The following is a 25,480-nucleotide window of genomic DNA, read 5'->3' on the forward strand; positions in this document are numbered from 1 at the left end:
AAGCTTGAAACCTACTGGGTACCTCAGTCAAGGAGGAATCAAGGAAACGTAAATTTGGCGAACTGGGTCTCTCCTCTTTTTCCTTTTCTTTTCTTGGCCCTGGCTCCGCCCATCGGGAGAGGCGAGGAAACGATAAACGGACAAAGAAGTGAAGACGGGGAAATCAAGAGAACGTTAATTAGGCTAATGGAGTGCTCCTGCTCCTTCAAACGTCAGTTACAGATGCCTGGGAGATGGGGAGAGGTGGACCCACAGGTGGATCATTTATACGCTAGGCTTTCTGGAAAAACAAAAGTTCCTATAGTTTCTACTTCTAGCTCCTAGAAGAAAAAATTAAGGGGTTGGAATGTCCTTAAAGATGGCAGACTGATCGCGTTCCGGGTCAGGAGCAAGGAAAGGAAAAAAGTGGAGAAAAACAAGCATTACATTACATTATTGGCATTTTGGCAGATGCTCTTATCCAGAGCAACGTACAGTTGATTAGACTACGCAGGAGACAATCCTCCCCTGGAGCAATGCAGGGTTAAGGACCTTGCTCAAGTGCCCAACGGCTGTGCGGATCTTATTGTGGCTACACCGGGATTAGAACCACCGACCTTGCGTGTCCCAGTCATTTACCTTAACTGCCCATCGATTGGAATGAGGCCCTGGTTTAGCTTCTTTTCTTCTTTCCCTGTAGCAGGCAGTGCTTTGTGCACCAGTGGACGTAGTACACAGCTGGGCTAGCTCTTCCTCATCCTCTGTCTCGCTCCTGTGTCTGCAGGGCGGAGCAGCCCCCCTCTGTGGAGATCTGAAGGCCTTCCTCACCACCAATAGGAACCTCATGAAAAGTAAGCCCTGCCCCCAGTGGTGTTTTACATGTGAGTGTGTGTCTGTGCTGCTGTGTGTCTGTGCTGCTGTGTGTCTGTGCTGCTGTGTGTCTGAGGTGCTGTGTGTCTGAGTTGCTGTGTGTCTGAGGTGCCGTGTGTCTGTGCTGCCGTGTGTCTGTGCTTCTGTGCTGCTGTGTGTCTGTGCTGTTCTGTGTCTGAGCTGCTGTGTGTCTGAGCGGCTGTGTGTCTGAGGTGCTGTGTGTCTGAGCTGCTGTGTGTCTGAGCTGCTGTGTGTCTGAGCTGCTGTGTGTCTGAGCGGCTGTGTGTCTGAGCTGTTCTGTATCTGAGCTGCTGTGTGTCTGTGCTGCTGTGTGTCTGAGCGGCTGTGTGTCTGAGCTGCTGTGTGTCTGAGCTGCTGTGTGTCTGAGGTGCTGTGTGTCTGAGGTGCTGTGTGTCTGAGGTGCTGTGTGTCTGAGGTGCTGTGTGTCTGAGGTGCTGTGTGTCTGAGGTGCTGTGTGTCTGTGCTGCTGTGTGTCTGCTGTGCTGTTCTGTGTCTTGAGCTGCTGTGTCTTGTCCTGTGCTGTGCTGTGGTAGAGCTGAAGCCCCTGGAGCAGTGTGAGGCTCACTGTGCACTGTCTGAGTTTTACAGTATGTTGCACTAGGGCTGGGCAATATAGCCATGGCGGTGTAACAATTTGTTTTTGTAATCTCCGGCATGTGGATTTCTTTCAGTCTTATTTTATTTTATCGGTAGCACACCTCCAATTTTCTGAGCCGAAGTGAAATGCTTCCGGGGAAAAACAGGACCATGCTGTTTCCAGGTGGTAGATAAAAACAAGACTACAAGGATAGAGTGAAAAAAACATTGAATAGATACTAGCGATGTTTTTTTCTCCCCTGGAAACATTTCACTGAAGTTGTGAAGTTGAGATGTGTTACCGTATCAAGTATGATTAAAGATGAAAAGACAGAAGAAAACGTTTACCACAACAATACAACATTGACTTAGTGCCAGGATACTAATTATTATATTAGTTGCATGATATTGTACATGATTAAACTGTCTAATGGACTGGTCTGGGCAACCGTTTAAAATGTATTTATTTAAAAATAAATAAATGTTTTATTCATGTGCACTGGATAAATGCCATTATCTTGGTGCTTTTTCAGAGGAGAGTTCACGCATTGCTGTGCTACTGTAAAGCTGTCACCCATTTGTGTGTGTGTGTGTGTGTGTGTGTGTGTGTGCGCGTGTGCGCCAGACAGCAAACACCATTACCCGTTTAAGGTGTCGCGAATGAGCACGGCAGCCCTGCAGTACTTACTGTAGAACAGATCAGTGTCAGTCTGTAATGAGAGGTGGGTCACTGTGGGGGATCACTGTTTCTGCTCGCTGTGTGAAAAGGAGTCTGTTCAGGACCCCATGCTACTTTCTTCAGGAGTGCTCTGCCACTGCGATCTGTCAGACCAAAGCAAGCTATCGCCCATCTGCCTGCCTGCCCCCCTCCTCCCCCAGCCACAGAGCGTGGGTCTGAATGGCTGTGCTGTTGAGCTGCAGAGCGCAGAGTGTGGGTCTGAAAGGCTGTGCTGTTTAGCCGCAGTGTGTGGGTCTGAATGGCTGTGCTGTAGAGTGTGGGTCTGAATGGCTGTGCTGTTTAGCCGCAGAGCGTGGGTCTGAATGGCTGTGCTGCAGAGCGTGGGTCTGAATGGCTGTGCTGCAGAGCGTGGGTCTGAATGGCTGTGCTGCAGTGCGTGGGTCTGAATGGCTGTGCTGTTGAGCCGCAGAGTGTGGGTCTGAATGGCTGTGCTGCAGAGCTGCAGAGCTGCAGAGCGCAGAGCGTGGGTCTGAATGGCTGTGCTGTAAGGAGGCAGGCGAGCCAGCCGCCCGGCCACACGCACTGATCTCCAGCGTGTGCTGCCTGAATGGAGCCTGCCGCTCTCACTCTCTCTGCGCTCGGCCGGCCATGCCTGGCAGGGTCTCATGTTTCTGTTGAATGGTAACAAAGAGTGCGAGTGGGGTCTGCTCCAGCATGCTGTCTGCACTCCAGGTAAAACTCCCATTCTCTCTCTCTCTTTCTCTTTCTCTCTCTTTATCTCTCTCTCGTTCTCTCTCTCTCTGGGATTTGGCTTTTGTCTCTCTGAGTCGAGGCTCAGGCTGGGAATAGGAACAGGCAGGGGGCTGTGTTGTTCGGGGGCTGGAAGTCGCTCTCTCTCCCCCTGTCAGGGTGAAAGTTGTTGAGGCGCCACATGTGGGAGGGGGAGGGGTGCAGATTTGGGCTGGCTGAGACTGCGAGCGCACCGTGGGAACGCACAGGTAACCGAAGGACTCTCAGCGTGGGAATGGGGGGCTGCTTTCTTGCCGGTTCTCTCGCTCTTCTTCAGCTGAGACGGGCTTTATCTGATTCTGTGTGGCTTTTCCTCTGTCTTTCAGTTGGCTGACATGCTGGTGTTAATATCTTTATCCGACTGTGTGCGACTGCACCGAACAGTGAGGAAAGAGGCGGGGTTTAAAGATGTGTGTGATGTGATGGGTGTTTTATCAATGAGTCATACCTCGTGTGAAAATGTAATTAATGTGACCGATAACTGACAGTAAACTGTGAAGGTTGGCTGTACTTGGGGAACATGTGAATTGTCTGTTTATGAAACCTGATGTGGTGTGTGCATGTTTGTACAGAGGAGTGTGTGTGTGTATGGGTGTGTGTGTGCTTACGTGTTTTTATGTGTGTTCGTTTGGAGCCTGGGTCGGTGGTTTCAGTGGAGAATTTTGAGGAAGTTGTAGGTTTGGCAGAACGCGTGCAACAGGTGTGAGGTAACCGTGTTTCTCAGGAGGCCTGCTGTTCTCAGGGAGGGAAAGGAGGTTCTCAGCAGCCGCATTATAGACTTCACTCGGCTGTTCTGGAACATTCTGTGAAATGCTAGATGGTTCCGTCTCGCTGATCAATGCTAGCTTCCTATCATGGATCAATTTTTGACTTTGTCATATTTATTTTCCACGTTCAAGCCTATATTGTTCAATGATAATTGGGGACTCATCTGGATGCTGTTATATTTTCTGTCTGAATGTTATAGATATCCCAAGATCAAAAATAAATATCTGACACCTGCTTTTTTTGGCTATATATATTTTATTAGTGTCAACGTATTCCCAAATTAATATGCGGATGTCATTTGTAAGTCAGCTAGTTTTTGTTTATTTATTATTGTTTCTGTCGTGGGTCAAATGTTCTTATTGGTGTATATCATACATGCACACCCACACACACACACACACACACACACACACACACACACACACACACACACACACACACACACGCATGTATATATATATGTAGATATATAGTTTAAACAAAAGTGAGGGAAAACTAATATGCATGTATGGGGGTGGGCAGTATATCAGTATATGACCCATTTTCATTCAGAATTGCATTGAGAAACTTCAGGTCATGCTTATAAAGCTATTGTTAAGAATGAAGACTGGGAGAGAAGTTCGCAGCCAACCACAGAGGACTTTGAATATCTGTGCTGGCAGGACTGGTATTCTTGGGGAAATGAGGTCCCTGAGTTTGCTGCAGGTTTGTGAATAGTTTGGCACAGATGAGTCTGAGGAGCACTAATTAGCCCAGCTGAATTAGCATGGCGCTTAGTTTCAGGCGTTAAACTGCATCAGCCCTTTGACAAGTAATGATAGTGCTGTCTTTGATTAGGAAGGATAGGCCTTTTTTTTCTTTTCTTTTTTTTTTGTCATTTGTAATTAATCATCTTGGTCCAGTTCATTATTGATAATCATCATGCCATAGTTTAGATATGTTCACAGAATGAGAAGAGTTTGATTTCAGTAAAAACTGGATATTCTTTTGCTTCTATTATAATACCTCAGTGTGTGTGTGTGTGTGTGTGTGTGTGTGTGTGTGTGTGTGTGTGTGTGTGTGTGTGAGACCCCGCACACACACCGCAGTGCTGCTCAGCTGTATTCTAATGAAGCCGGGCTCATTGTTGGCTCTTGTAGAGACTGAGGCATTCCAGAGAGGCCCTGTGTAAGAGTCCTCTGCAGCCAACCAGGGGCAACCTCGCTGAACACAGCCGACCAGGGCCAACTTACTGAACACAGCCAACCTGGGCCAACGTACTGAACACAGCCAACCAGGGCCAACCTTGCTGAACACGGCCAAGCAGAGCCTATATCACTGGTTGCCAATAGCCATGCACCCTGCTCCTGCCAAATGGCTGAAGCTAAGCTGGTGTGGGCCTAGTTAGTACTTGGTTAGAACATGGATGGGAGCATTCCTGGGGAAACTATGTTGCTGTTGGAGGTGGTGTTGCTGGGCCATTAGGGGGCAATCTTCCTTCTGATCAAATTATACCCAATGCTCCAGCCCAGTGACGGAGATGCTGTCTTTCAGATTGGACATTAAACTGAGGACCTGCCTCACTGTGGTCATTATAGATCCCCTGACACACATCGCAAAGTGTAGGGGGTTCCCTGGTGTCCTGGCTAAATTCTCTCAACCTGCCTGGTAATCATTCCCTCTGAATGGCTGCCGTGCGTCACCCAGCTGGGTGGTTGTTGAGGCAAGGTTCCCCGTCATCACTGTAAAGCCCTTTTGAGTGTAGAGAGAAGCGCTATATACAGTGAGCACCATAATTCATTTGACAGTGACACATCTTGTTATCTATTTAGGCTCTATTTTGGTTCTGTAGTTACCGCTAAAGCATGTCAAATGCATGTTCAGTTGGATTCAGATCCGGTAATTGACTTGGCCAGTCTATGATTTTCTACTTTTTGGCCGTCAAAAATTGATATGTTGCTCTTGCTATATGATTCGGGTCTTTGCGTGACGAGGTGCCGTCCAAAGAATTTGGAGGCATTTGATTTTATCGGAGCAGATTTCTGTGTACTTCAGAATGAATTGTGCTACTTCATCGATGAAGACAAGCGAGCCAGTTCCACTGGCAGCCATACAGTTCCAAGCCATAACGCCCCATCCGCCATGTTTTACTGATGAGGTGGTATTTCATTTTTTCTCCACACTGTCCTCTTTCCATCATGGTAGTCTTTGTCTCGTCTATTCACAAGACTTTGTTCCACGGGCTCTTTTAGGTGCTTCAGAGCATAATCTCGCCTTTCTGTTATTCAGGCTTATCAGTGGTTTGCATCTTGCAGTGTAGCCTCTGTTTTGCTGCTGGTGTAGTCTTCTACTTATGGTAGACTTTGACGCATCTACTTTCAGGAGAGTTCTTGATCTGTTGGGCTTTTGTCAGGGGCGTTTTCTTCACCAGAGAGAGTATGGTGATTCTCCAGTCATCCACTACAGTGGTCATACCTCGGTCTACCAAATCTTTTGATATAATTGAGTTTTTCCTTGTTAATAATGAAACTGTGGACTTGTGCATGCCCAGGGTTTTTGTTCTGTTCCTGATTGATTGATTTTCATTTCTGTGCCTCATGACAGTCTGCTTAATTTGCATGAACACTGCTGTCATGCTGTTGTGCCCCAACACTAATCTCCAAAGGCTATTGCAAGGTCTAGAATCAAGCCTTACTGAACACAGCACAGCCAACTAGGGCCAACCTTGCTGAACACATCACAGCCAACCAGGGCCAGCCTTACTGAACACTGAACAGCCAACCAGGGCCAACCTTACTGAACACATCACAGCCAACTAGGGCCAACCTTACTGAACACATCACAGCCAACCAGGGCCAACCTTATTGAACACAGGGCGTGACCGTCACTGCCCAGATCCCCCCTCTAACACAGGGAGCCAGGTTACAGGGGACTGTTAAAATAACAATCACATTCCATGACTGGCAGTGGTATCTTCAGCACCATCCCCTCTGTCACCTTGTGATTTTGACCTCCTCTGCATGATTAACCAGCTCCACGTGATTTCTTGTCTTCCCACAGAGGTATGTCTGCAGGGTTAGAGTCCGTTAAAGGACCACCCTTTCATTTTCATTTTTCGCTATGGAAAAAATATGGAAATGCCAACTCTCAGTCCTTATTAACACTTTCCTACCCAGTATAGAATTCAGCCATGAGGCCACTCATTGTTGGTAGTTATTAAACGCTGCTGCAAAAGACATATTTTGCTAAATAATGCTAATATGAAAAAATGAGCAGGCCAGGACTCCTCGCCAGTGTACCTTACCGTGGGTAGTCATGCGCTGCGTTTCTGGATGTTTGTGCCACTGTTTGTACACACAATAGCGTGCAATTCTCAGCCAATGTGCATTGCTGTCCTTTCTGTCAGTTTATAAGGAATTTCTTCTCGCCTAGTAAAAAAATAAAACATCAACAGCAACAACTTTTAGTTAACTGAAGTAAAGGTCAGCTTCGTAATGATGAATTACCGCGAGCAAAGCAAACGTTTGTTTTTTCCTGTTTGAGCTTTTCATATCCTTGATCTTTTGATGTGTGTTCCATACCGATGCTAGTAAAACAATTGCAATTTTGGTAGAACTGGTATATTGTAGGGTTTAACTGCTATTTTTCAGAGCTGTTTGTAAAAAGTTTTTGCGTAATTATCAGATGATGTTGATCAATGTTAACACGGAGAGACCTGACTACAGGAGGCGGATAGGGATGGCTTAGGGACGATTAAAAATAAATCCTACATCACTGCTCTTTGCAAATGTGTTGTGGGCGTTATAGATGCTAAAACCAGGAAGAGAACACTGATGCCCGTGGGCCATTAATGCTTACATTTTTTTGGACAAAAATCTTTCTACGACTTCCGCTATATCTGCGTCGGTGAGATGAACAATAATTGTCTGGGGGATAAATTCCTTGAGAGTTGGGCATAAACAAATTTCAGTTTTGCTCTTTTCGTGGGATTCGTTGCCGTTGCTGTTGCTGAGAAAGAAAAACTCTGAACTGAAAGTGGTGCCTCAGTCACCCCGCAGGCCCGCGCTGTGAAGCAGAGCCACAGCAGCAGCTGTAAACGGCAGAATAATGGTCCGAGGCGTGCCCGTGTTTGGGAGCTGTGTGCGTGTCCTCCCCTCCACCCGGCCCACACACAGGGCTGCTGTTCCTCTCCTCCATTAGGCATAATGGAGCCTCTGCCAGCCAGGCACAAATATTCTCTTCATGCGAAAGGGTACGGTCTGCGTGAGCGGTGCGTCGGTGTGAGCCCCAGTGTGCGCGCACATGTTTGTGTGGGAGTTTCCTGCCCCCCCCCGCCGACCCTGCGCCGCTGGTCTGAGGTCAGCCGGAAGAGGCTTCTCCAGGGCCATTTCGGTCGAGTGCCTCAGCGCGGCTGATCTGAAGTCAGGCAGGGAGAACCACTGAGCTGGTGCTAAAGACTGAGATCCCTCTCTCTAAATGCCAAATTGTGCCCATTATCTTTTGTTTTGGAGGTCCTTGGAGAGCCCGCTGCAGTCTGACAGATTAGCCCCCAGTAAAAGGGTTGGCCATCCTCCTCACCCCATGAAGAGAGGTGCGGGAAGAGGGGGAGGGTGGGGGAGAGACGGCTACTGAGCATTTGCATTTCCATTCAGATGAAAATCTTTAGGAAGTGATTGTACGAACGCAGATGCCTCCATCGCTACTGTGACCTCATCTGGACTGTGTATGAGTGTGTATGAGTGTGTGTGCGCGTCTGTCTCTGTGTGTGTGTGTGTGTGCGTGTGGTGGGTGTGCGTGCGCGCGCGTGCAGGATCGTGCGTTATTTACGCTGCAGCTCAGGTCCTCCTGCGTAAACAGTACGGACTGCAAATTATGCCTTAGAACATAATCTGACATGTTTGCTGTTGTTTTCTTTGGTTTGCAGGCAATATTTCCATGGTAACACCATCTAACTTCAATCCAGCGAAGATCACCTTAGGGCCTGTTAGTGTGAATGTGGGCCCATCAATGGTAAGCCCCCACCACACACACTCACACACGCACACACGCACACACGAACACACGCACACACGCACACACACACACACACACACACACACACACACACACACACTGATGACCTGTGTGGATTCAATAAGCAGTAATATTTGTGACACGAGCTGTCAATCAGCAGGGCGCTATGGTTACATTTGTAGAGGTGGAGGGACGATGGCATGATTGACAGCAGGAACGTTCCGTCAAAATCAGCGTAAGGTTGTTTAGGCAGCCCCCAGCCCCCGTCCTGCTCAAAGACATACACTCACATACGTGCACACACACACATACACACACACACACGCGCACACACACACACACAGACTCACACGCACGCACGCACGCACACACACACACACACACACACTCACTCACACATGCATGCGTAATCTCTCTCAGGGGCATCGTCCTCCATGCGTTGGGCGTTCCGCTCCGTCGAGCGCACTCCCTGCCTCGCCGAGAATAGAGCTGCCTGCGTCTCGGGGCGGTCCGTGTGTAACGGGACATCCAGCGCTCTTATAGGAGGGAAGACGCACGCCATGTCCTTCAGCCAGCGTGTCCCTCTGCATGTGTGCAGGGGGAAGCCGTGCAGCTGCTCCATTCTGCCGTTCTCACAGATCTCCTGTAGGTGGCAGCACAGGACCAATGCAGGCCCTGGTGGGGGTCTCGTTCTGATGAATGTCCCATCATACCCAGGTTATAGGAGGGCATGGGGCCTCGTCTGCAGAGGGGGGGGTGTAGCCTGTGTGGGGACCCCCAAACCTCGTTTAGGGAGAACAGACCAGAGCTGTGTCACCACGGCCATCTTAATGAGCTCATTAAACGGCCCACGTCAAAGCGATGCTTGTTATGAACGGGGGAGAAAGGGGTTGGGGGGGTAGCAAATGCTTCGCCTCCTCGTCTTGGGCCGTGTCAGTCATTATCGAAGCCCCGCCTCACTGTGTTCCCAAACTTAGGCTGGTGACAGAGGGAGGGTTTGGGGGTACCTTCGTGTAAAGGCACGTCACGGTGACGGACCCGCTTTGTCAAGGCTGTTACTTGGACGTAGAGACACTGGCATTATCCTTAAAGGTCAGAATGAAGGAGGCGGTGTAGAGATGTGTGGAGATGGCGGATGAGCTCAGGCCTTTCTCCATGGACCTATGCTACTGTATGAGTCATGTGACTATGAGCTCATTTTGGAGTTCATTTTAGGTCTCACATTGGTGTGAGGGGGCGGCCTGTAGCGTAGTGGTTAAGGTAAATGACTGGGACACGCAAGGTCGGTGGTTCTAATCCCAGTGTAGCCACAATAAGATCCGCACAGCCGTTGGGCCCCTGAGCAAGGCCCTTAACCCTGCATTGCTCCAGGGGAGGATTGTCTTCCTGTGGTAATAGTGTTCTTGTGTGGTAATAAGCCAGTGTGTAATTATGCTACCTGGTGTATTTCCGGCTGATCTATGGTTGTTGTCTGAGCTTGTCAGTAAGTGTCTGTGATGTGCACGCCCCCTTCAGGCTCTCCTGTATCGAGCCCACCAAAAGGACAGACAGGCTCACACTAACCAGCTTTGTGAAAGTCCTGCTCTCAGCAGAGGCCTGTGCGCTGAACAGCACTGTCCCTGCTGCTTATTTCTGCACTGCTGATGTGACCACAAGCTCAGTGGCACATTATCCAGTCAAAGACTCGCTAGCTTCCTTATAAGCAATCGTAAGGTCTAAACTCGGCGTTTATGCTTTGGATTCTGATGATTTATTCTTGAGGATGATGCTAATTCCTTGGCAGAGCAGACTTTGGCTAATGCGTGGGGAAGGCCACCGGTCCTGCCAACAGCCAGAGTCCTGCGGTGCTCCAGTAGGATTCTGGCCCAGAGTAGGAGACTGAAGTCAAGTAGAGCCTAAAACCTTCTGTCAGGTTAAATATTGATCAGTGAAATTCACAGAGACTGTTTCTGAAGGCCTGCAGTAACAGGGGACGGGTGCCCTGGAAAAAAAGTATTTGGGTTTTTTTTATTGAGAATCAAAATCGTATTTATTTCTTTTATTTACATTTTTGCTAAATAAGAGACATTAAAAAAAAAAAAAATCTATTTGCCAATAGGTCACAATTTCGCTTGTCAAGCGGACAGTAGCTTAAAATGATCATATTTTCTACTTGAGAGAAGAAAACAAGATTGTGGTCTCATTAGAAGACTAAAGCGCATGCTGAGACGTTCATCTTTGCAGTGTGAAACATCCCCTCACTCACTCTAACATCCCCTCCCTCACTCTAACACCCCCTCCCTTACTCTAACATCCCCTCCCTCACTCTAACATCCCCTCACTCACTCTAACATCCCCTCCCTCCCTCACTCTAACATCCCCTCCCTCACTCACTCTAACATCCCCTCCCTCACTCACTCTAACATCCCCTCCCTCACTCACTCTAACATCCCCTCCCTCACTCACTCTAACATCCCCTCCCTCACTCACTCTAACATCCCCTCCCTCACTCACTCTAACATCCCCTCCCTCACTCACTCTAACATCCCCTCCCTCACTCACTCTAACATCCCCTCCCTCACTCACTCTAACATCCCCTCCCTCACTCACTCTAACATCCCCTCACTCACTCTAACATCCCCTCCCTCACTCTAACATCCCCTCCCTCACTCTAACATCCCCTCACTCACTCTAACATCCCCTCACTCACTCTAACATCCCCTCCCTCACTCTAACATCCCCTCCCTCACTCTAACATCCCCTCCCTCACTCTAACACCCCCTCCCTCACTCTAACACCCCCTCCCTCACTCTAACACCCCCTCCCTCACTCTAACACCCCCTCCCTCACTCTAACATCCCCTCCCTCACTCTAACATCCCCTCCCTCACTCTAACATCCCCTCTCTCACTCACTCTAACATCCCCTCCCTCACTCTAACACCCCCTCACTCACTCTAACATCCCCTCCCTCACTCTAACATCCCCTCCCTCACTCTAACATCCCCTCCCTCACTCTAACATCCCCTCTCTCACTCACTCTAACATCCCCTCCCTTACTCTAACATCCCCTCCCTTACTCTAACATCCCCTCCCTCACTCTAACATCCCCTCACTCACTCTTTAACACCCCCTCCCTCACTCTAACATCCCCTCCCTCACTCACTCTAACACCCCCTTACTCACTCTAACATCCCCTCCCTCACTCTAACATCCTCTCACTCACTCTAACACCCCCTCACTCACTCTAACATCCCCTCTCTCACGCTAACATCCCCTCTCTCACGCTAACATCCCCTCTCTCACGCTAACATCCCCTCTCTCACGCTAACATCCCCTCTCTCACGCTAACATCCCCTCTCTCACGCTAACATCCCCTCTCTCACGCTAACATCCCCTCCCTCACTCTAACATCCCCCCCCACTCTAACACCCCCTCCCTCCCTCACTCTAACATCCCCTCCCTCCCTCACTCTAACATCCCCTCCCTCCCTCACTCTAACATCCCCTCCCTCCCTCTAACATCCCCTCCCTCACTCTAACATCCCCTCCCTCACTCTAACATCCCCTCACTCACTCTACCATCCACTCACTCTAACATCCCCTCCCTCTCTCACTCTAACATCCCCTCCCTCCCTCACTCTAACATCCCCTCCCTCCCTCACTCTAACATCCCCTCCCTCACTCTGCCCACAGATCATCAGCACACCTCAGCGAGTTCCAAACTCAGGGAGCATTCTCGTGGGGAGTCCCTTCCCCCACACACCCACCATGGTGGCTCAAAGCCGCCCGCCTCAGGTTACAGAGTGGACCCCCGGGTAAGCTGCCCCTCTCCCCAAATCTACCCCATCTCCCTGTGCTCTCTTTCCCCAAATCTACCCCATCTCCCTCTGTTCTCTTTCCCCAAATCTATCCCATCTCCCTCTGTTCTCTTACCACCTGGCCACTGTTAAATCCCTCATCTCATGTTTCCCCTTCTGTTTTGTTCTTTTCAGTGCTAAGCGTACTCATGATTTCATCGAGTCGTATTTCTCTGACCGGTGAGTGTGCGTTCTTGCATCACTTCCTATATGCTCCTGACACAATCGTACACCCCCCCCGCACTCACGTGGACACACACACACACACAGTGAAACGCACTCACGTGGACACACACACACACACACAGTGAAACGCACTCACCTGGACACACACACACAGTGAAACGCACTCACATGGACACACACACACACACACACACACACACACACACACACAGTGAAACGCACTCACATGGACACACACACACACAGTGAAACGCACTCACATGGACACACACACACACAGTGAAACGCTCTCAGGTGGACACACACACACACACTGAAACGCACTCACGTGGACACACACTGGTCTGCACATACAAGCATGCTCAAGTTTGAACACGTACACTTGTCTGAGCACTTGCAACAAGTGATATACACTCAATGAGCACTTTATTAGATTTAGCTTTTAGATTATTGGTGTTCTGCTGCTGTAGCCTATCCACTTAGAGGTTTGAGGTGTTGTATGTTCAGAGATGCTCCTCTGCATACCACTGTAATATGTGGTTATTTGCATTACTGTCACCTTCCTGTTAACTTTGACCAGTCTGGCCCTTCTCCACTGATTTCTGTCATTAACAAGGCATTTCTGCCCGCAGAACTCACTGGATCTTTTTGGTTTTTCACACCATTCTCTCCTAACTCTAGAGACTGTTTGCCTGAAAATCCCAGGAGATCAGCAGTGAGAGATACTGAAACCACCCTGTCTGGCACCAAAAATCAAAATCACTTTTGGTCTGAAAAACAGCTTAACCTCTTGACCACATCTGCATGCTTGTATGCATTTAGTTGCTGCCTCATGATTGACTGATTGAATATTTGCATTAACAAGCTGGTGTACAGGTCTGCCTAATATAGTGGTCACTGAGTGTATAACACACAGCCAATTTCTAGTTTATCAGGAAGGAGGAAATTACAGGTGGATCCATTTTTGTTTAAAAAATAAAAGGGATTAACAAAATAATTGTCTATTCTCTTCTACCAGGGACACACTCTGTGCAGGTGACCCATCCAGGTAACTATAACTACCTCTTACCTGAGGATACTCTTTTTAATGTCAGTCATCTTTGGAAAATTAGGGCCAGACTAAAACCCAGTTTACATGCTCCTGTTGACCCACTTCCTCTATAGCTGGGCTACTCGACCGCATGTCTCGAGGGCCGCAGTGTCTGCAGGTATTTACTCCAACCATTCACTACACCACTGGATTTCACTCATTATTTATCTGCTTGGTGGAGCTAATACCTGCAGACACTGCAGCCCCCAGGACCTGGATATTCAAATACTCCTTTAAAGCTGGCCCTCTGTGCCTCTGTGAGACAGGCATTGTTTGTGTGTGTTTGTGTTTTCCTGGGACAGGACGGTAAAGAGCAGAAATATTGTGGCTGCTGACAGTGTAGTTGCAGTTCCTCTCTCTATAGTGTCTTTGCTACACTTTTCCTTTGGACTGCTGACTAAGCCAGGGCACACACTTCTCCCCGGTTCCCTCTCCCTCCCTCCCTCCCTCTCTTCTTTGGTTGAGCGTGCGGATGTGTGTTGAGAAATGGGGTCAGTGACAGTAACTGTGAGGAACACAGAGATGTGTGTGTGGGGTGAATGCACCTGCTGCTGTGCAGGTGTGGATATGTGGGTGTGTGGGTGGGTCGGGTGGTGTAAGTGAATATGCCGTTGTGTGTGAGTGTACTGGAGCGGGTGAATATAAATGAGCTAAGTGGGTGAGCAGGTCTAGTTTGATAGACAGGTCTGGACGATGTAGATTAGAGTGACTGGGTAAGTGCATGTCTCTTCCTCGACCCTCTCCCTCTCTCTCTCTCTCTCTCCCTTTCTCTCCCTCTCTCTCTCCCTTTCTCTCCCTCTCTCTCTCCCTCTGTCATTCTCTCTGAGTGGATGGACAGGTCCAGGGTAATCTGTAGGTCTGGGTGGTGCGTGACCCAGGTGTAGGTTTGCTGGTGAGAGAGGAATTGCAGCACAGTAACACTTCACATTAAGCTGCACCCATGGTGTTAAGTTAATTTGGGAACAAGAGGTTAATACTGAGCAATTCCATGTTGGTGAATGTGCAGGTTTGGGGTTGATGCAGGGATGTTGGTGAATGTGCAGGTTTGAGGTTGCTGCAGGGATGTTGGTGAATGTGCAGGTTTGGGGTTGATGTTGGGGAATGTGCAGGTTTGGGGTTGATGCAGGGATGTTGGTGAATTTGCAGGTTTGGGGTTGATGCCGGGATGTTGGTGAATGTGCAGGGATGTTGGTGAATGTGCAGGTTTGGGGTTGATGGTGAATGTGCAGGTATGGGGTTGATGCCGGGATGTTGGTGTATGTGCAGGTTCTGGGTTGATGCAGGGATGTTGGTGAATTTGCAGGTTTGGGGTTGATGCAGGGATGTTGGTGAATGTGCAGGTTTGGGGTTGATGTAGGGATGTTGGTGAATGTGCAGGTTTGGGGTTGATGCAGGGATGTTGGTGAATTTGCAGGTTTGGGGTTGATGCAGGGATGTTGGTCAAGGGAATGAGTGAGAAGTGCCTCTGAACGTGAGGAGAATTGTGGGTAATGAAATATTGAAGCGCTGTGATGCTTCCTGTTTCCTGCCTGGGCAGGGCAGTGCAGTGCAGTGCAGTGCCTGGAGTAAATAATTCACCATCGAGTCTGAGCTGAGTCTGTCAGGAGCCGTCAGCTAATGAAGGCCGCAGAGTTTTCTCTCCCTGTCCTCTTCTCCTCTCACACCCTGTCCTCTCCTCTCCTCTCTCTCTCTCCCTGTCCTCCTCTCTCTCTCTCACCCTGTCCTCTTCTCCTCTCACACCCTGTCCTCTCCTCTCCTCTCTCTCTCTCTCCCTGTCCTCTTCTCCTCTCCTCTCCTCTCCTCTCCTCTCCTCTCTCTCTCTCTCTCTCTCTCTCTCTCTCTCTCTCTCTCTCTCTCTCTCTCTCTCTCTCTCTCTCTCTCTCTCTCTCTCTCTCTCTCTCTCTCTCTCTCTCTCTCTCTCTCTCTCTCTCTCTCTCTCTCTCCCTCTCCCTGTCCTCTCTCTCTCCCACCTCCCGGTTCTCTTTGCTTGGTCCTCAGATATGTCCAGAGAAAGGTCAGGGAGTGGCACTCCCCTGACAGCCCGGTGTGTGGAGACGCTCCCTCCTGTGGGGAGGTCTCACGCCTCACGCAGTGGGGGGGGGGGGGCAGGCTTTGACCTTCAGACTCCTGGAGGTGCCTCAGCTGACGGGTCTGGCTGCAGGGGATGATGGGAAGGCCGTCAGTGTGCACGTGGGGCAGTTTACTCACTTAGGGCTTGAGCACGCGAGCGTGACTCTGCTAACATGCATGTGTCCCTGGGCATGTTAGCCTGTATGTTTTAGCAGCGTCTGTGCCTGTATGCTGTGTTTAGTCGCGTGCGTGTCTGTGTGTTTTAGAGGCGTGTCTGTGTGTTTTAGAGGCGTGTGTGTCTTTATGTTTCAGGGGGGTGCGTGTCTGAATGTTTTAGGGGCGTGCGTGTCTATGTTTTAGGGGGGTGTCTGTCTATGTTTTAGGGGTGTGTGTGTCTATGTTTTGGGGGTGTGTGTGTCTATGTTTTAGGGGGGTGCAAGTCTTTATGTTTCTGGGGGGTGCGTGTGTGTATGTTTTTGGGGGTCCGTCTATGTTATTTGGGTGTACGTGTCTATGTTTTGGGGGTGTGCAAGTCTTTTTGTTTTAAGGGTGCGTGTGTGTATGTTTTAGCCAGACATAGTGTGTGCCTCCTTGCTAGTGTGGATGTGTGCATGTGAATGTGTGTTCCAGTGTGCTGTGAGTGACTGCAGCTCTTCTGTGGTCCTTCTCCCCTCCCCCCCTCTCCCTCTGTTTTGTAGCCTACCCTCCCTCCTCATTATTCCAAAATTTCCCAAGCTGGGAGTCTGGAACTAATCTCCCCTGACAACTGGAACCCAAAGTGCCACCGCGGCACCCACCCGCAGCCCCTCTCCCGACGCCCCCCTCCTGACGCCCCCCCTCCCCCCTCTGCTGCAGCGCGCTGCTCCATGCTTAGAGCAGCACTTACATAACTCTGCGCTCTGCAGAGCTTTCATTAATATTACAGAGGAGGCCCGGAGTCTGCGTCACTACATGAGAGAGGGGGAGAGGGGGAGAGAGAGAGAGTCCGTGCGTGTGTCTGCATGCGTGTGTGAGGGAGAGAGGGATAGAGAGTGTGTGTACGCATTGTGTGTCTGAGAGAGTGTGAGAAGGTGAGTGTGTGTGTGACTGCATGCGTGTGTCTGCGGTCTTTCCTCAGCACAGACCAGCATGTCCATATAATGCAGTCTGTGCACCCTGTGAGAGCAGGATTCTCTCTCTCTTTCTGCTCCCCCTCCCTCCCTCCCTACCACCCTTCCCCTCTCTCCCTCCCTCCCCCCCCCCCCTCTCTCCATGAATCTTCTTTATGTATTGGAGCTGGTGGGCGTGCTGCTCTACTGCAGGAGGTGCAGTGAGGGCTGGTGGGTGGAGAGCTGGTGCAGTTACCATGGTGTTGCTCCTCACGCTCACAGGAGAGCGGTGCCGGGGCAGGGATGAGAAGCCCGCCACGCGGCATGCGCAGATAACATGTGAACTCAGATACAACTCTGTTTAAATCTAGAGCGGTCTGTGATGGGGTAAACAGTGGTGCTGTATGCAAACGCTGGAGTGGGTTATTGGCTAGTTTTAGCGGGCTAGTGTCAGCGCTGAGCATTTGGCCAGCTTGTTAAAAGATGAGGATCTGCGTTTGCTTCGTGTCGAGTTTTGTCTGTGTCTGACGTTAAGTCTCACTATTGTGTGTGTGTGTGTGTGTGTGTGTGTGTGTGTGTGTGTGTGTGGGTGTGTGTGTGTGTGTCTCACAGTTGCCGCTCTCTCTCTCTCTCTCTGCCCCTCTGCAGTAAAAGGCTGAAGAAGGGCGATAAGAATGGGAAGGGTCTCAGGCACTTCTCCATGAAGGTGTGTGAGAAGGTGCAGCAGAAAGGCACCACCTCCTACAACGAGGTCGCCGACGAGCTGGTGTCCGAGTTCACGCACTCCAGCAGCCTGATGGCCAGCGACTCGGTAGGGCGCGCGTCAGAGGTCAGGGGTCAGAGAGCAGCTCTCAATGAGCCGTTTAATGGCTCGTGTTGAATCACACCTCCCTGAAGAACTGCAGTGCTCCAGTGACTCTTCAGTGTGTGGTCCCCGATCCTTCTAATTCTCATCTTCCCCATTATAGGCTAGAAGTGTTCAGACATATTATATGTTCTTCACACAAGTATTGCCTTCCTATGAAAGATAGAACTAGCCTTCATTTTACAACAAGGCTAGGTTTTATGTAAAAGTACTGCAGTTCCTCTAGCATTTTTAGCGGGGTATTTTACATTTGGAGAGAGTCTACATTGAAGTTTGCTTATGTACAGTGCTCAGGGTGTATTATTTTCAGCTACATTGTAAACCAGTTACAGGTGATGTTTTTCAGCACATTATACTGCAATTATGAGAGAACCTTGCTGCTTAATGGTGGTAAAAAACCAGGTTTTCCTTATATTTATGCAACCATAAAAAAATTTTTTTAAAACCTACCAGGAGCACAGGAGAGCATAGACTCAGCATGATGGTTGTGCATCAGAACTGACCCTGAGCATCTAATCCCGGTCGCACACCCCCACCATCCCCCCTGCTTGGTGTCTCCCTCCCCCCCCCCGCGACACGGCTGTGGTGTAACGCCCCGCGGCCCGGTTGAGCTCTCCACAGAGCGGGGGTTAAACGGTTTATTAGCCGCGCACCCCACCAGCCCAGATCAGCACAGTGAATACTTTCCGTTATTATTTCTGACAGGAAGACTGCCACGGCCTGCCAGAGAACTAATCTGCTTACCCCCGGAGGAAAGTTTAAATTATAATTAAAAAAAGATTTAGGTGGAAGATGGTGCCGTGGGGGTGGTGCTGAGGTTATTAACGAGACGGCCTCTCCCCTGCGTGTATGTATGCGCGTGCACACGCGCGCGTTCGCATGCGCGGGCGTCCATGGGCGCATAAGAGATGAGGGATTTGAACCCCTGCGTCACACTCGTCCAAAGATCAACAAAGGTCTTGGACGGGTCTAGCTAAATGTGAAATCGCCCCTAGCCAAAGGCAACAACGTTATTTTGAATTTGAGGGTTATGGAAAGTATTCACTGCGCTGACCTGGGCTTGTAGGGTGCACACTGTGCTTTCACTGGTGGACCCCGCTGCTCATGCGCAGCGTGTTGACCTCTTGCTGGCGCTCCTGCAGCAGGTGTACGACCAGAAGAACATCAGGCGGCGCGTGTACGACGCTCTCAACGTGCTGATGGCCATGAACATCATCTCCAAGGAGCGCAAGGAGATCCGCTGGATCGGACTGCCCACCAACTCGGCCCAGGAGTGCCAGAACCTGGAGGTGTGCTCCGGAACATTCCAGAAACTCCCACCTGAACCAGTACCACAGTGTCAGAAACCAGTGTGAAACCAGTCACAGTACTGTTCCTACACCAGTAACTGAATCAATACCAAACCTTAATTAGGTTGAACAAAAAAACATAATGTGTCTTTTTTTTTTTTTAAGGTGAGTGGAAAGCCCTCCTTATGTATCTTACACTATTCAGACAGGGGGGAGGCAGAGAGGGTTACAGATAGAGCTGGTGTGAGACTACAGTTTGCCTGCCCTTCTGACTGTGCCACACGGTCTTATAAACACAACGCTTCTTCATTCCAAACTATGTCGATGTTAAGCTACTTGACACCTCTGCACAGAATTTGGACTCCTCAAACATTATGGTATATACTTTATGGCTCATGTACTGTACGTGTGCATACACACACACACATGCACGCACGCACTCACTCTGTCTTTGAGGGCTCACTCTCTTTGTTCTCTGAACCCTGGAGCAGCTGGAGAAACAGAAGCGCATGGAGCGGATCAGACAGAAGAGAGCCCAGCTACAGGAGCTCATACTACAGGTGAGTGTGTGAGTGTGTGAGTGTGTGAGTGTGTGAGTGTGTGAGTGTGTGAGTGTGTGAGTGTGTGAGTGTGTGAGTGTGTGAGTGTGTGTCCATGTTCTGTAGAAGCTGGGTTGTGATTGGCAGAGCTCTTTCAGCCCAGGGCTGTGCATACACCTGATTAGCACATGATCTGAGACATTTCATCCCACCAAACGCAGAACCTCAGCAATCCCGCTAATGGCTTAAACATTCTCGCTAATTTACAACCCCAGATAATAAAACTCAAATTTGCGCTCCGTAGATTTACGCCGAATGCCTTTCATGCAAATGCAATTAAAAAAATTTTGTGTTTGCATTTATTCGGATTGGGGGTATAAAATGGAATTGAACAGTTCATTGTTGACTGTGCCTGGCTCTGCCTCTGATTGGCCTGCTGGGGTTTATGCAGATAGTGAAATGGGGCTCTTCAGTAAACCAGTTGAGTATTGCTTTAAGTGGGATATAAGCTTGCTTGCCCAGTAAATTAAAAACCTGGCTTTTTACATTACATTATTGGCATTTGGCAGACGCTCTTATCCAGAGCGACGTACAGTTGATGAGACTAAGCAGGAGAAGCTCCCCTGGAGCAATGCAGGGTTAAGGGCCTTGTTCAAGAGCCCAAAAGTTGTGTGGATCTTATTGTGACTACACTGGGGTTAGAACCACCGACCTTGTGTGTCCCAGTCATTTACCTTAACCACTACTCTACAGGCCGCTTTCTGTGCTGGAGGGTGGCTCGTCCTGTTAAGGGACTGTTCTGTGCTGGAGGGTGGCTCGTCCTGCTAAGGGACTGTTCTGTGCATGGATGGACCCTACCGCAGTGCCGGTCCCCGCTGTGACTGGCAGCCTGGCAGGGCAGCGCCGTCCTGGCTGTGCCGCTTCCCAGAGAGGGAGGGTGTCAGTCGGACGAGCGTGTCTCGCCAGTGACCCCCTCTGGTGGATGGGGAGCTTGCGGTTCGCCTGCCCACCCCTGACCCCTCACCCTGCGGCGGTGACCTCACGCGCTTGCCGTCGGTGTCGCGATGGGTGCTACAGCTGATTGGGTATTCCAAATTGGGTGAAAATGGGAGTAAAAGAAAGAACCCACACACACACCCACACACCCTTACCTGCCAAAACACGGTTACAGTTCAAGAAGCATTCCAGAGGAAGGAGCGCGTTTGGCAGCAAGCCGACCCCCCCTGGCCCAGAGCCCAGTCTGTAGGTGATTGTGTGGGCATATTCTTTTTGTTTTTGCACTGTTGCAGTTTCAGTGATTTAGTAGGGTGGGCGCTCAGGAATGCATTTCAATAATGGGGCGCACCTGTCAGCACTGCTTGAAATGCGTTCCTCATCCATCCTCTTATCTTCCCACGCCCAAAACTTATACAGAGCAGTGGATTTAGCCAAGCTCAGTTGTAATGTTAATCTGACATCCAGATAGCACAATTTCGTGTTGCTTGGCTAACTGGCCAAGGGGAAGAATATAGATCATAAAATCTAAGTAGGGAGCTTTGTGGGATTGAACAGGATACAGAAGCTGGCTGTGGTCTGGCCTTTTAAGATGACATACCGCTTTCGATATTGCGCTATTAGAGCAGAGTCACGGAGAGCTGTGATTTCTCCTCGGTGTGATGTATGAGACTGATCTCCAAGAAAAGCCACACTAAAGATCTAGCAGGATCAGAGCACCCAGAGTAATCGCCCATCGGTGTCATTTACAGCCAATAACAGAGCAGTCTCAGTTCTGTGATTAGCTTTCAAACCTGACCATTAACCATTAATAAAGCACTCTCAGTTCTGTGATTGGCTCTCAAACCTCACCGTTAACCATTAATAAAGCACTCTCAGTTCTGTGATTGGCTTTCAAACCTGACCATTAACCATTAATAAAGCACTCTCAGTTCTGTGATTGGCTCTCAAACCTCACCGTTAACCATTAACAGAGCACTCAGTTCTGTGATTGGCTCTCAAACCTCACCGTTAACCATTAACAGAGCACTCTCAGTTCTGTGATTGGCTCTCAAACCTCACTGTTAACCATTAACAGAGCACTCTCAGTTCTGTTATTGGCTCTCAAACCTGACTGTTAAAAGTTTGAGTTTGATTGTAGCTAGGACTGAAGCTAATGACACATTCAGATTTAAAAACTGTGAGCATGTTGTATGTTTGTAACGATTTCATATGCGTGTGTCTGTGTTTGAACTCAAACTGTGTTCCTAATTTGCGCTTCTTTCTCGCCGGCGCGGCTCAGCAAATCGCCTTTAAAAGCCTGGTGCAGCGGAACCAGGCCAGCGAGGCTGCGTCCCAGGCCTCGCCCCCTCCCGGCTCCGTCATCCAGCTGCCCTTCATCATCCTCAACACCAGCGTCCGCACCGTCATCGACTGCTCCATCTCCAGTGACAAGTGAGCCACACCACTGTGTGCTGCACAGTGTGATTGAGGAGACTCTCGGCTGCTTTTGGATGTGTTAGCAGGCCATGTATGAAGAGCATGCACTGCAGAAACCAAAAAAGAAGTCAAGTTTTAGTCTCATATCTAGACTTGATTATTATTTTTTTTGGGGGGGGTGGAAAAAAAAAGACTAAAATATTGCCACTGAGTTGAGACGGTTTTCCTCATTTAACTTAAAACTAGCTGATATTTTCTAGTCTCGTTACAAGACTTTAACACTTATGGTGTTGCTACACAGTTTGTTTGTACTGTTCAGCGGTGAACTGCAAGTTTGTGGGCGCTCTGCTTCCCTCAGGCTTTCCTCGTGTATGAGTGTTGCATGTTTTCTGGCAGGTGCGAGTACCTCTTCAACTTCGACAACACATTTGAGATCCACGATGACATCGAGATCCTGAAGCGCATGGGCATGTCCCTGGGCCTGGAGAGCGGGAAGTGCTCTCCTGAAAACCTCCGCGTCGCAAAGTCCCTCGTCCCCAAGTCTCTGGAGAGCTACATCACAGGTGACATTCCCCAACACACACACACGCACGTGCTCGCACACACACTCGCACACACACTCGCACACACACTCGCACACACACTCGCACACACACTCGCACACACACTCGCACACACACTCGCACACTCACTCACTCGCACAAACACGCGCACACACACACGCGCACTCACACGCGCACTCGCACGCACACGCGCACGCACACACACACACACACACACACACACACACACACACACCTTTTGGAGAACCCTGTGTTGATAGTTGTGGAAAGGAAGACGGGCGTTGTGTTGTCTCTATAACATGGAAATGGCAGCTCGGAGACCATGTTTGAACGGCTGTCCTTTTCCTCTTCTCCATACAGCTATGGCCACCGGCTCCACCAACACCAGGTATGCACTTTCACTTTCCTCTTCAGTTACGCCAAGTACTAACCCAGCTAACACAAAACATTCTCAATGTTGCTGCGATGTAGTCGCATTGTTGTAACTTCGACAAAACGTTTCAGTAACATTGTGAAAACATGAACTTAGCTGCTAGTGCCATAGTCCTACTACAGCCAACACTTCAACCCCAGACAAATCGGGAAAAAAAAATGACTTTTTGCCTATTAGAGTGACCAATAGCTACTCTTCCCAGTCACAGAGGAGTGATGAAATTTAGTGTGGCTCGGGTAGGAGTAGGAGCGCCCCCTGCAGCAGTGGAATTATAGTACAGTGTAGAACAGTGCTACTCAACTCCTCGTCCTGCCGGCCACAGGGTCTGCTGCTATTTGCTCTGACCGTGCACTACACCACCTGATATCACTATTTTACCTACTTACCTCAGATAATAAGCTAATTAGTGAAATCAGGTGGTGGAGCGCACGATTGAAGCAAACACTGCAGCCCGCAGGACGTGTAGTTGAAAAGCACTGGTCTATAATATAGTGTAGTATAGTATTATGAAGTATAGTATGATTGATGCTTTGAAAATTGGATGAAAAGGTGGTGGTGGGTTTTGGGGTGAAAGGTGTACAAAGTGGTTAAACATTCTGTCAGTAGAAGTTTAGACACTGTAGTAGAACTATATACAGTTTTTAATACTCTTTGTGAAAAGTTATAACTTTAAATGAATAATTAGCAATCGCAGGAAGCTACTCTAACACCAATTTAAGGGGTTATTTATACAACTACAAAAATATTTATGAAGTAGTTGTAAATAATACAGGGAACTGCATACAGCTGCTTAATTATATCCTCACTGGGAATCTTCATCCACCTTGTTGTGAATGTACTCATGAACTGTTTGGAAAGCACGGTATATATTTACATTTTTAATATATTTTTGAACATAGTAATTCATAATTATTCTTTTTGTAGGATTGGTATTTGCTGTATTGAGTAATGTATCTGCAGCGGTCTGGCCCAGTTGTGGTCTACACTCCCAGATGAAGGCTGAGCTTGCATGTCTGTCTGGAGCCGTGAGGGGCTCCACGCTGCTGCTCCTACAGTGGCTTCACAAAGTATTCACACCCCTTCACTTTTAGCACACTTTGTTGTGTTGTAGATTTCATTTTAAATGGATAAAATAGCTATTTTTGCCTGTCAATCTACACTCAATAACCCATATTGACAAAGTGAAAACATGTTTTTAGAAATTCTTAGGAAAATCTAAAACTGAAATCTCTCATTTTCATAAGTATTCAGACCCTTTGCTGTAGTACTCCAAATTGTGGTCATGTTGATTGGGCATATTTTAGTAAGGCACACACCTGTGTATAGAAGGTCCCACTCACACTGCATGTCAGGACAAAAACCAAGCCATGAAGTCCAAGGAACTCTCTGTAGACATCCGTGATGAAATTGTCTAAAACCACCAGGACTCTTCCTACAGTTGGCCGTCCGGCCAAACTGAATAACCGGGCAAGAAGGGCCTTGGAAAGGCAGGTGACCGCGAACCCAGTGGTCACTCGAACAGAGCCTCGGAGGTCCTCTGCAGAGATGGGAGAACCTGCCGGAAGGACGACACTCTCAGCATCACTCCATCAATCAGGCCGTAACGGCCGAGTGGCTAGACAGAAGCAGTAAAAGGCACATGACAGCCCACTTGGACTCAGAGCGTGAGGAAAAAAGATTATCTGCTCCGATGAGACAAAAAAATTTAGCTCTGGGCAGAACTCCAAGCACTATGTCTGGCGAACACCAGGCACTGCTCATCACCCGGTTAATACCATCCCTACGGTGAAGCATGGTGGTGGCAGCATCATGCTATGGGGGTGCTTCTCAGTGGCAGGGACAGGGAGACTAGTGAGAAATGAGGGAAGGATGAATGTAGCCAAATACAGAGATGTCCTTGAAGAAAACCTGCTCCAGAGTGCCTGTGACCTCAGACTGGGGCGACGGTTCACGTTTCAGCAAGACAAAGACGCTGAAGCATACAGCCAAGACAACGCTGGAGTGGCCCAGCATCTGCCAGGAGGAATGGGATAAACTGCCCATAACTTCCCATAGGTGTGCAAAGATTGTAGAAAAGAAGACTCAAAGCTGCAAAGGAGGCTTCTACAAAGTACTGAATGAAGGGTGTGTGAGTGTAGATTGATGGACAACCTTTTTTATTTTTCTTATTTTAATCTACAACACAATAAAGTGTGCAAAATATGAAGGGGTCTGAAGACTTTCTGAGGCCACTGTATGTGTAGGAGTAATGCCACCGTTTCAGAGGTACCCGACTGGTGCCATTTGGTTTCAGTTTGATGTCAAAGGGGTTTGTGAGGTGAACTCGCTGTCTGTTACGAGAGAAGCCCTTCAGTGCAGTTTGTGTGAGAGAGGGCAGCAGCTGTGTTATTTTGCAGACAGTTGGTGGCTTCGGAGCTGGAGCTGTGGTATACCTC

At 49.0% G+C, this 25,480-nt stretch overlaps 1 protein-coding gene across 4 annotated transcripts in view; it reads left to right on the plus strand.

Moving 5' to 3' along the window:
* Positions 1 to 25,480, plus strand: part of tfdp2 (transcription factor Dp-2) — a 37,280-nt gene that overhangs the window by 10,184 nt on the left and 1,616 nt on the right. For 2 of the 4 annotated variants that reach the window (XM_061218164.1, XM_061218163.1), the window contains exons 4-14: positions 764 to 830; positions 8,586 to 8,671; positions 12,347 to 12,468; positions 12,646 to 12,690; positions 13,715 to 13,744; positions 17,593 to 17,755; positions 18,952 to 19,098; positions 19,590 to 19,658; positions 21,913 to 22,064; positions 22,446 to 22,612; positions 22,973 to 23,000. In XM_061218164.1, the coding sequence (XP_061074148.1) occupies positions 764 to 830; positions 8,586 to 8,671; positions 12,347 to 12,468; positions 12,646 to 12,690; positions 13,715 to 13,744; positions 17,593 to 17,755; positions 18,952 to 19,098; positions 19,590 to 19,658; positions 21,913 to 22,064; positions 22,446 to 22,612; positions 22,973 to 23,000 (1,076 nt within the window). Of the gene's footprint in view, positions 1 to 763; positions 831 to 2,803; positions 2,858 to 8,585; positions 8,672 to 12,346; positions 12,469 to 12,645; positions 12,691 to 13,714; positions 13,745 to 17,592; positions 17,756 to 18,951; positions 19,099 to 19,589; positions 19,659 to 21,912; positions 22,065 to 22,445; positions 22,613 to 22,972; positions 23,001 to 25,480 lie in introns of those variants that run through there. The other 2 variants (XM_061218166.1, XM_061218167.1) reach the window with 2 other exon arrangements.

This window comes from Conger conger, chromosome 13, assembly GCF_963514075.1.
Source record: "Conger conger chromosome 13, fConCon1.1, whole genome shotgun sequence".
Lineage (NCBI taxonomy): Eukaryota > Metazoa > Chordata > Actinopteri > Anguilliformes > Congridae > Conger > Conger conger.